The sequence below is a fragment of the Paramisgurnus dabryanus genome, chromosome 22, assembly GCF_030506205.2.
Source record: "Paramisgurnus dabryanus chromosome 22, PD_genome_1.1, whole genome shotgun sequence".
NCBI classification, from domain to species: domain Eukaryota; kingdom Metazoa; phylum Chordata; class Actinopteri; order Cypriniformes; family Cobitidae; genus Paramisgurnus; species Paramisgurnus dabryanus.
This window is the reverse complement of record NC_133358.1, coordinates 21,976,526-21,988,404: the sequence shown is the minus strand read 5'-3', so window position 1 is coordinate 21,988,404 and position 11,879 is coordinate 21,976,526. Positions and strand designations below refer to the sequence as shown.

General features: G+C 34.5%; 2 protein-coding genes across 2 annotated transcripts in view; both read left to right on the top strand.

Moving 5' to 3' along the window:
• The window catches only part of gpr141 (G protein-coupled receptor 141), a 24,315-nt gene extending 14,185 nt beyond the window's left edge, over positions 1–10,130 (top strand). Inside the window, exon 3 of the mRNA XM_065258257.2 lies at positions 7,269–10,130. Within this exon, the coding sequence (XP_065114329.1) occupies positions 7,277–8,167 (891 nt within the window). The 5' untranslated portion in view covers positions 7,269–7,276 and the 3' untranslated portion in view covers positions 8,168–10,130. The remainder of the gene's footprint in view (positions 1–7,268) is intronic.
• The window catches only part of pign (phosphatidylinositol glycan anchor biosynthesis, class N), a 277,518-nt gene that overhangs the window by 37,357 nt on the left and 228,282 nt on the right, over positions 1–11,879 (top strand). The gene's annotated exons all lie outside the window — the stretch shown is intronic.

Genomic DNA, 11,879 nt, shown 5'->3' with positions numbered 1-11,879 from the left:
CCGGTGGCCTGAATTTGTTGTCCTTACATCCACATACTGCACAGGTTCTAGTCATCTTTTATCGAGGGCTTTGGTGATTTCCCCCTCAGAGACGGTTAAAGCGGAGTTACTCTTTGGATGGGTTCGTCTGCCGGCTAACTTCAAGTTGACTTGAGAGCTAGTTGAGCGGTAAAAGAAGTTATTAGGCTTGTTCAACTTCATGTGGCGTTGCAAGAATCGACAGCGGGATGACGTCAAAGTACCGCGAGAGCGATTCGCGAAATCATACGGAGGAGTTTGCTTTTAAATCCCTTTCGCGGAACCTTGACGTCATCCAGCTGTCGGTTCCTGTGGCGCCGCATGAAGTCAAACAAACCTGACGACTGCATCGAACAGTGGTTAGTGGGTGGAGCTAATGACTCAGTTTCGCGCAGTGCATTCTGGTTAATTGTGTCCATTAAAGAACGTTACGAAAATTCCGCTTCAACACACTATCAATCTAATAATCGAAATCGTGCAAATTTATTTATTTTTCCTCATGTATAATGCAAAGTGGACATAAATTACCCGTGATAAACAGGCTAAAATGTCTAGATTGGACTTCCCCTTTAAGTACTCTGTATCGGTATCGGCAAGTACTGAAATCCAAGTACTCGTACTCGTATTCCAAAAAAGTGGTATCGGTGCAACCCTAGTTGTGATCTATAAAAAACAAACTTGACGGCAGAATGTGCGCACCTATAAGCAAACTTTTGAGCTGTGGCTACGCACATTCTGGAGACAAAAGGAAAGACACAGAGTGCGTTTACATGCACAGTCTTACGCCGATTATGCTTAATAAACTGATCATGTGGGGTCATGTAAACGCGTAAAACAGTTTTCTTTAATCGGGGAAAGCTCATAAACGGCGTAAGCAAAAACCGATCGGCACAGGTAGTTTTTTGCTCATTACGCCGATTTCGCGTGGCATGTAAACACCTTAACCGACTTTCTCACGGTTTTGTCCATGTGCGCATGTCTCAGCGTATGAAAGATAAACGTCACACGCGGAAGTAAGTGCAAAGTAATGCATAAAAGTCTCCGCTCGACAATAGCAGTTGGCAGAGAAACTGTTAAAATAGAAGCTCCGCTTATTCTGTCCATGTAAACGCACTCACAGTTGGTGAGGTCGTGAATTTAAGTGAGATTGAAAAAAGTAAATGTCAGACGAATGATTATAAGTATAGATGCCACACACACATAATTTTACTCCATATCATACGTTAGATCCATGTTTTTTATGAAGATTAAATTCAGCAGTGTTATTTGTGCTTGTACTGAGTGATAATTGTTTTATATAGGCCTATATCTTTTTATAAAATCTTAAATCGAAAATACAATCAAAAAATCACTGTCACATTATAAAGGCAAAATTGCCAACAGGTGTGCATACGCATGGTTTTATAAATCAGAATATTTTATAAATCAGTACATCATTTGACGCACGTAAACTTTTAGTAGGGATCCTACGCACAGTTTTATAAATGAGACCCCTGACCTCCCCTGAAGAGTTGCGCTACTGTGTCTTATAGCGCTTTTCCATTGCATAGTACCCCACGGTTTGGTTTAGTTTAGGTCAGGTCAGGTTACTTTTGGGAGCTTTTCCATTACTGCGAATTAAACAACAAAAGGCAAAGAGGAAATCCCTAAGGATCGATTTTGAATCGACCAAATTTAAAAAACAAAAAAACGATTAATCGAAAAATCACATTTGTGGCAGTGCGCCACAGCATCAACACCGGCTGCCTGCCACATTGCGTTTCGTTATTGATTTAAATAGTGTTAAAAGAAAATGAATAACTCTCGCTCCATTTCTTTCAGCTGCCAAAGCGATTTTTTTTGTCCGAAGTTCATGTCGTACATTCAGAGATTTTTTTCCCCCTGAATTATCGCTGGGTGTGAATTGTGCTAAACATTGTGCCTTATGTACTCTGAAAATTGTTCCGCATCAGCTGAAATAAAAACACTTTCAATAAACAAACAAAACTACCCAGTGATGAAATGTTTCCTGTGTTGATAAAAATCTTGTGCCGTGTCCTAAACTCCCAGGATAATAAAACGCGTGCCATAGTCCACTAATGACACGTCTGATTCTCAAACTAATGACTCCTTTGAACCAATAACATTTAATGAATAGTAAAAACAACCGATCTGTCAAACAATGAACTCATCGTCTGTATTGGTGTATAACAAATTGGTAACACTTTACAATATGCTTGCATTTATTAAACTCTAATTAACTACATTAGTTAACATTAACTATTAATAAACTGCACTTCTACAGCATTTATTAATCTTTCTAAATGTTAATTTCACCATTTACTAGTAGCCTACTTAATTTAAATAAAAAGTTCTATTTGTTAAAGAACACTCCACCTTTTTGAAAATAGGCTTATTTTACAACTCCCCCAGAGTTAAACAGTTGAGTTTTACTGTTTTCTTAACCATTTAGCCGATCTAATGTGTTTTCTTCTTTAATTTCAGGTCTCCAAGGTCCGGTCTTGCAAGAGGTCATAGACCTTTGTCAAGTGGCATGGGAAGTTTATTTTCTTTTCTTCTTTAAATGTTCATGCAAATGTTAAATATGTTATTTTTTAATGTTCAATGTTTTATTTAATTTCAATATTGCCATGGTGTTATTTATTGCTCTTTAGAATGTGGTAATAATCAGTTATTGAAAGTAGTTAATTTTTTTGACCGTATTGTATCAATTTGCATTATTGTTAGGTCATAGCGACCAGTCATGCGGAACTAGTGAATGAACTAATAACAGTTTGCTCTGTATGTTGCATGTTGTCAAATGTCCATTATCCCTTTATGTTGTACCTGTTTCGTCATTCCTGTTCCTCAAATGATTTTAAATAAATAACTATTAACAATTTTCTTATTTTCTGCAGTTAAGTACAATGTTTTAGAATATGGGTGATTTTATTTTTTGATGATGCTAATATTAAATCAGAGTGATACAGTACTCTGTTATCAACTGTTTATAGTACTGTATTGCAGAGAATACATTAAAAACAGTGCTTAACTGTTTTTTAATGTATTGTATGCAATACAGTACTATAAACAGTTAAAATCAGTTTTTTTATTCTACAGTAAAACAATCAATACTGTAAATAGAACTAAAATCACAGTATTTAATTGTTTTTGTTTTCACGGTGTATACACAAAATACTGTAAATGTAAGTACAGTAACCTTACTGTAAAATTTATTCACAGTAACTTACTGGCAACAATTAGCCAGTAAGTTACTGTAAATACAACTAAAATCACAGTACTTAAATGTTTTTGATTTCACAGTAAATTCATAAAATACTGTAAATACAACTAAAATCACAGTACTTAAATGTTTTTGATTTCACAGTAAATTAATAAAATACTGTAAATACTACTAAAATCACAGTATTTAAATGTTTTTGATTTCACAGTAAATTCATAAAATACTGTAAATACAACTAAAATCACAGTATTTAAATGTTTTTGATTTCACAGTAAATTTATAAAATACTGTAAATACTACTAAAATTACAGTATTTAAATGTTTTTGATTTCACAGTAAATTCATAAAATACTGTAAATACAACTAAAATCACAGTATTTAAATGTTTTTGATTTCACAGTAAATTTATAAAATACTGTAAATACTACTAAAATCACAGTATTTAAATGTTTTTGATTTCACAGTAAATTAATAAAATACTGTAAATGGAAGTACAGTACCCTAACTGTGAAAAGTATTCACAGTAACTTACTGGCTAATTGTTGCCAGTAAGTTACTGTAAATTTCACAGTAAATTTTTTACAGTGTAGTATTAAACCAGCTATAGAGAATTGATAAACTAAATACTGTAGTATACCTTAATATTTATATGGCAAAGATCAAAAACACCACAGTGTCTAGGACAGGGGTCTCCAACCTTTTTGTGAGCAAGGGCTACCGCCTACCACAATAGACAAAACAATTTAGACAGGCTACTTTTTTATATAGTCTACTCAAAACGGTTTTGTTTTACTTGTTGATTTTTTTTTTACTTGTCTATATGTTTTATCATTGTTTCAAATTGTAACATTCATAAAAGAAGCTAAGGTAATATAAAAATATGTAATAAATAAATACTGAAATTGAGGCCTTTTACTAGAATGTGCTTTGGCGTGCAACTCACAGACTGCCCTCGGACACCATGTTGGAGACCACTGATCTAGGAACTGCACTACAATTAACTATAATAAATGAGTCAGTGACAAAAGCAGTTTGGCAAGATGAGAAATTAAAAAGAAAAAACTTGTTTTAAAAGCATGCATCAGGTTTATTTCAATGCACATAGTGTAGTTATGTTAATTTTAGGCAATAAAAAATTACATTTGCAACATTTTTATGAAAGCTTAGACTGAATGGACCTGATAAATGTCAAATGGTGTAACCGGCAATTGTGCCAAAGAATGTGAAATATTAAATATTTTATCCACCTTGATGGCATGTAAGCATAATCATATTTTATTAGTTTCTAAATGTAAATTTTAAAGGGATAGTTTATCTTAAAATGAAAATTTGTTCATCATTTATTCATCCTCATGTTGTTTTAAACCTGTATGAATTTCTTTTTTCTGATGAACACAAAAGAAGATATTTTGAGAAATGATGGTCAACACACAGCAGATAGTGTCCATTGACTTCCATAGTAGAAATTAAAAAAATGATGGCATATAATGGGTACCGTCACCTTTGTGCTTACCATCATTTATCAAAATATTTTTTTCATCATTTATCACAATACTTCCAAAATATTTTTATTCCTACTAAAATTTCATTTTAAGGTGAACTATCCCTTTAAATGCTTTTATGTAATATTTGTCCTGACATATGCTAATAACAGCTCTGTTTTCTAAACTATCTTTAACAAATAATGTAAAAAAAAGTCATAAACTAGATGATTATATTTTATTCCACACTTTTTTATTAATATATTTATATTTTCATTTAAAAAAATACTTGTTACACCAATTGACTCAGATCGGTTACACCACATTGGCGTTTTTGCAATAACCCCCCAAATATTTTGTCAAAATGAAATAAAACCAAAAATTTTAGACTTGGTCCTCAAACAAGAGAATGTATGGAAGTAATCTGCAAATTTATTTTGAAATGTTAACCCTTTTACATTTAATTGAACCATACGAACACAAAATGCTTAACGTCACGTCATTGACCCAAATAATAAAGTATATAGCAGGGGTTCTCAAAGTTTACATTCAAAGGTCCGAATCTGAATTCTCATAGGTCCGGAAAAACTTTATGTAAATCATTTGCTTATGTAACAAATCAACACAAATAGTTTGGGAAAAACATAAGTGTATTTTGCATTTAAAGTAAAAAATTTTTTAAAACATAAACACAAGAAATATGCCAAAAGTAACCAGGTGCAAAATACAGAACAACCTAATTAGAGAAATGGCACAGTTTGTTCTCCATCAGATGCATAAACCGTGACAAAAAAAGTGTGGTTGGCAGGCAGAGACACTGACCTAAATTAGGGGTGTGCCTATAAATTGGCTTATGATTATTGCTATGCTTCTCAATGAATTACGGTGAAATGCCACTACATCCAAAAGCCAGGGGGCGCTCTTGGGCAGAAACTTAATATGCGCTGCAGACAAAGAACCATACATACGCAGCTTCAGGAAATGGCTTAAGGATATATTTATATTGCTGTTCTTCAAACCTTTTCAGGTATTTTCATGATAATAAAGAATATGTATGAAGATTATGTATGACGAGTGTTGCTTTTTCAAATGCATGTTTTAAACGACTCAAACCAACAGTTATTTCAGATTGATAAGGACTTACTGATCAAAAGCTGTAATACATGGAAGTAGCTGTGCTTAATATCTGGGTGTGATTGCTACAGCGTCACACAGAAAATTTTTAAATAATTTGTTTTATTTTCAGACCAGGAATATTCTTAAATCTAAAAAGAAAAAAAAAACTAAACGAATGGTTTACAAGTTTAATATGCATTTGTAAAGTAGCAAATGCACACATTTAATCAATCACATAGAAATTAATGCACTTGTAATATGAAGTGGACGTGGGTCCGGATCAAGTTCCCGTCGGGTCCGGATCCAGACCGGAGTCCGGACTTTGAGAACCCCTGGTATATAGTATTCTGTAGTATCAACTATAATCAGAATACTTGTGTACTGTATTTTATTATAGTAAACTGTTGTACAGTTCACTACAAAAAAATACTAAAGTACACCAACTGTAGTATTCTGTTGAATCAACTATAGTGAATTGATAAAAGTCTAAGATACTTTAATATTTACTTTGCAGAGGTAAAAAGAAACTACAGTATCTAGGAACTGTACTACAATTCTTTATAATTCAATTACATTTTATTTTATTTATGTAGCGCTTTTCACAATAGTTTAATTGTTTCAAAGCAGCTCTATAATAAATGCAGGAGAAAATAAGTAATTATGTGACATAGATGAGAGTGCTAAGTGAGTTATAGTGAGTTGATAAAACCTCCTAGGAGGAAAAAACTCCTGGCTTTTTAGTCAGGAGGAAAAAGTCCTAGGAAGGCAGGCTTACTATTGCAGCATAAGTATATTACCCAGACGAGTTATGTGAATGCTTTGTTCCGGACAAGCTAACTATTGCGGGATAAGTACATTTACTAGACAAATTATGTGAATGCTTTGTTAAAGTTATAACAAATGAGAGTTTAGATACAAAAGACAAATTGGATCAAAAAACGACCGTGAATCACATTCAAACTTGAGTTTCTTCATTTTTACATTCTGAGTTTCATTACTGGCAATGTTTCTAGTTGCATCATTAATGATTTTGCATGTCTTTTCCAAAGAAGTATATGTTTTTTCAGAAGTAGAGTTTTTTGCCAAATAAGCTTGCAATATGGACAAAAGTCAAATTTGTTAATTAACAATGAAATGACTAAAGTGAGTGACATTTGTGAATATAAAGCAAATTACTGAGCATAAACATAAGAGCCTGATACATTTATTACTATTTTACAAGAAAACATGGCAGATCCACAGGGTTTTGCATCTGAACTCTTCAAATACTAATGTAAACTGTGTATTCTGTAGTGTCAACTATGATGACTTGATAAACTGTTGTACTGTAGTATTTTCCTATGGTAAGCTCAAAAACACTACAGATTTGTATTACAGTTTACTGTAATAAACATTAAAGTATACTATTTTTCATCTGTTTTTTCCAATAGGGACCATAATGAACACCACTATGACTCCGAACACCACTATGACTCCCAACACCACCAACATGACCACCAGCCATCTGTCAGAGCCCTTCAGAATCGCCCTGATCACCATCTACAGCCTCGTGCTGCTGGTGGGCTCCACGGGTTTAACCTTGATGATGAGTTTGTTAAAAAGCAACATTCGTTCCATAACCACCATCGCTTTCCTCAACCTGATAGTCGCACACTTTATGTTTCTGCTCACGGTACCCTTCAGATTGTACTACTTCATAGACAGAAAGTGGGAACTGCCCCAAGGCTTATGCAAAGCGGTCAGTGCCATGATCCACATTCACATGTACGTGGTGTTCATGATATACGCCATCGTCCTCACGATCCGTTTCCTCCAGTATTACAAGAAGACCAAGCGCACAGAGTTTTATCGACGGCTGCACGCGCTGGGCGCGAGTGCAGCCTTGTGGATTGTCCTGTTACTGGTCATGCTGCCTACCGTGCTAACCCAGTATGGTAAAAATTATAATAGCACGTTGGAAAAACGGTGCTTCAATTTTGACAATGAATTGAACAATCCCACCATCTACGCTCTAAACGTGATCTTATGCATGGTTGTTGTGGTCATCTCGTGCGTTCAGTCCTGTGTCCAGACGATCATTCTGACGTCATTGATACGCAAGTACGGACCTAGCAGTCGCTTCCAGCAGGAGTTCTGGGTTCAAATGAAAAACTTTTGCTTTGTACTCATCATGCTCATCTGCCTAATGCCTTATCACCTGTTTAGGATATACTATCTAAGAAACACTAAGATGCTGCACAATGCAAACGAGGTGTTTTTGGCTATCACGGGACTCACGTGTTTGGACATGTTGACGTTCACGGGGAGGGGAGCGTGCAAGTTGTGCTGAACCTGAAACACTATTACAGGGCCATACTGCACTTTGGTGCTTTATAGACGGTTTGCACGGATCTGAGGCTAACACAGGACTGGGAGACAAGTGTTATAAATAAAGTAGATGAGATAATTTTCATTTCCTGGTGATTAAATGCTTCAAATGGTATTGTGTAGCAACGCAAAGGCCATGGGTTTGATTCCAGGAACACACAATGATAAAAAAAAAATGTGTGTCAGTTCTTCTCATCCAAGTCGCCAAGGGCCTCAAGTTGACTTAAAGTTACAATTGTTTGGGGTCTTTGAATATTGTTGTGTAAAATATTGAAGTTGAGATTCACCGGTATAGGTTAATGGATAATATATCTATTGCCTTGGACAAAAGGATCTGTCAAATGTATTTGTGTTCCCTGGAATTGAACCAATGACTTTCACATTGCTTTAGGGGCTTTTCACACTGCGTCTATACGCCAGGTTAACTTTGTTTTAAACGTAGATTTTAACCCCAGTTTAAAAAACTTTCACACTTGTAATGTTGAAGCAGGGTTATCTCCGAAATAAACCCACTGTTATAAACTTTTGTGGGCTTAACCCTGCATAGAGTACCACAGGGATGACGTATTTTTGTAAGCCAACCCGGTAGTTAGCGTGAAACTTATTTTATTGCAAAAACTGAACTCTGTGTTTAACAAAAGTTCATGGCATGTGCATGTTTTGTCCAACAAGATAATCTGCACAGATGAATGAACACAACTTTTTGAATGATGAAGTCTTAATGCATTTACTAGATAAAAAAACCTCATTTAGAATTTAAGATTCATAAAAAGTCGTGTTCATCTGTGATTATCTTTTTGGACAAAACGTGTAAGTGTCATAATTTTGTTAAACACCGAGCTTATTTTTTTTTTGCGAGTTTTGGGGAAAATAATTGGCTTTTTAGTGAGGGAACCAGTGTCCTGCTAACTTTTGGGGTTGGACTACAAAAATACATCATCCCTGCAGCACTCTTGCAATGTCAAACTTGGAAAATGTTATGCATCCATTCGTACCTCATTTCACCATATGTGTTACAGTGACAGAAAATATAAATAATGTAAATAGTCGTTTCATTTGAGGTAAATGTGAAAAATATTGTCAAAGGGAATGAATTGTAGTATAAAAAGTCCCAGGGGCCAAGAAAGATTTTCATGGCGACAGCCCAGAACATTTGAACCCCGCACTTTATTTTCTCTTGCACATTCCTATGCGCTATTTACGTTCGATGGACATTGGATTATTAATGTAATCTTTTTTTTTAAAAGTCGATTCTTTTATTTTCATCCATCAGTGTAAAATCGTTCACATCAGCATCACAGTGCATCATAAAAATCTCGGAAAATGTGCAAATTTAGATCATTGTAGATGTTTAATTATTTTTAGAGCATTGGGATCACTAGACGAGAGCTTAATAACCTAATTTTTGTGAAAAGCGACATTTCTTCCATTGTTTTAATTAGCCTCCGATTAAGTGCGCATTCCGACTCATTTTGCCTGGTCACATATGGGGAGAACTCCAATTGGAAGTGATCATCCCTATGCCTTATATTACCTTTGAAGATCAGAGCTGTGCAATTGTGTCTCATTGTGTGGCCCCTAAAAATAGAGCAATGAAAACGACAGAGTTTTTTCTTAATCTAGAGGGAGAGTTTATGCGGCGCCCCCTTCCCGGAGTGCCCCCCAAGGGCCCAAAAACGTAGTTTGGAATTCGTCCATGTTCTTTCTCGCCAGGCTTGGCTGTGCAGGAGCAATTCTAGGTTTTTCATTTTAGCAGGACTTTTTTATTAGAGGATGATTTTTTTATATGATGATTGTATTTTATACTTATGTTAATGCAGTATTCCACTGTATTAAAAATATATGTGTGACATTCTTGTACATTTACTTTTGTGTACTAATATATTCTGTGCATGACTGCATGTTCATCTAACGCCACATCCACAATATGTTTTTAATTAAATGAACATAATATGACTAAACATAATATGGTTTTAAAGGATGCCTTCAACTAGGGTGTTAAGAATGGGAGATAAACAAGGGGTGATTTTTTATAATAAAAAAACTAATGATACTACATAGATGCAGATTAAAGAGGACCTTTCACAAGACTTTTAAACAATGTAAAACAAATCTTTGGTGTCCCCAAACTACATATGTGAAGATTTAGGTCAAAATACCATAGAGATACACTCTTAGAACGGATGTGATAAAAACAACACATTAGTGTTGATTCTGGGACAACACACTAAATGCGTTGTTCTGGAATCCACCCATCTCTGTGTTATTATTGAAACTACACATTTGGTGTTACTTTTAACACAACATGTCTTTTATTTTAACACAAAATGACACATAATGTGTTAAAAGCTTAACATACAAAGATGTGTAAATCCTTTCTAATAGTGTAATTTATTATAACATTTTAAAATTGCCACTTTGTAGGTGTGAGCAAAAATGTGCTGTTTTTGGGTGTGTCCTTTTAAATGCAAATGAGCTGATCTCTGCACTAAATGGCATTGTTGTGGTTGGATAGTGCAGATTAAGGGGCGGTATAATTATATTAAGATCCCCTTCTGACATCACAAGGGGAGCCAGATTTCAATGACCTATTTTTTAACATGTTGTCCTTAACTAAACACATCTCTGTGTTATTTTTGGAAAAACACACTTCCTGTTGTTTTAACACATCTTGTGCAATTTTAATTCAGTTAGTTTGACACTTCATCCAATCATGACTGTTGACACCGCAAATATGCAAATTAGAATGTTAACTCAGGAGTGCATAGTGTGAAACATCAGATTGTTAATGTTAAACTGATAACCCAGGTTTCCCTTAACACAGGCTTAGAATAACCCCTTCTTAACTATTTCAAGTGTGAAAAGCCATTTTAAAGTTAGCTACAGGGATGCCGCCATGTTACCATGGTAACTGTTCATCATATGATTTTGATCAAGAAAGGCAAAAGTGTAAAATAAAGACTACATTTAAATGACATATTTGACAAATACAAGATATACACAATCTACACAAACTGATATTTCTTTTAAATACAAAACATGTTGTTTAACCCTTATGAAAATTAACCTTGTTTTTACCATATGGTTTTATAATAAAGCCACACATATAGTAAACATATTTCATTTGTGCTATTTGTAGTAAACCCATGTTGAGGTAAAAAGAAATTATTTCTCAAACATATATTTATGAAGTTTCCCAAGGGCTGAATCCTTGTAGCTCAATTGGCAGAGCATTGTGTTAGAATCGCACCCTTTTTCACCAAGGCAGTTTGGATGTACATGCACTGTAAGTTACTTTAGATAAAATCATCTGCTAAATACATAAATGTTAGTGTAAAACAACTAACGAGTGATTTACCTTAAGCTCAGGAGTGTAAAAATGGTTACCAGAAATCCTGGTATTGATTAACTCATACGGTGCAGCTCATTATGATTTAAAGTGATTTGGCGCCCTCTCCTGGCAATATGAAAGCTTACTGTACAGGTATAAATATTGGGGTAGATGAAGACTAAAATAATTGTGTTTTTTGTTTCATAACGCTATACATTTACTCTCTATGCTTTTCAACCATCGTGCTTTTAACTACTATGTAGGCTATTTATTTACTCACTGAAAAAAAGTGTTACGAATCTATTTTTATATTTCCTTTTGTATTTATAATTCAAACCTACAA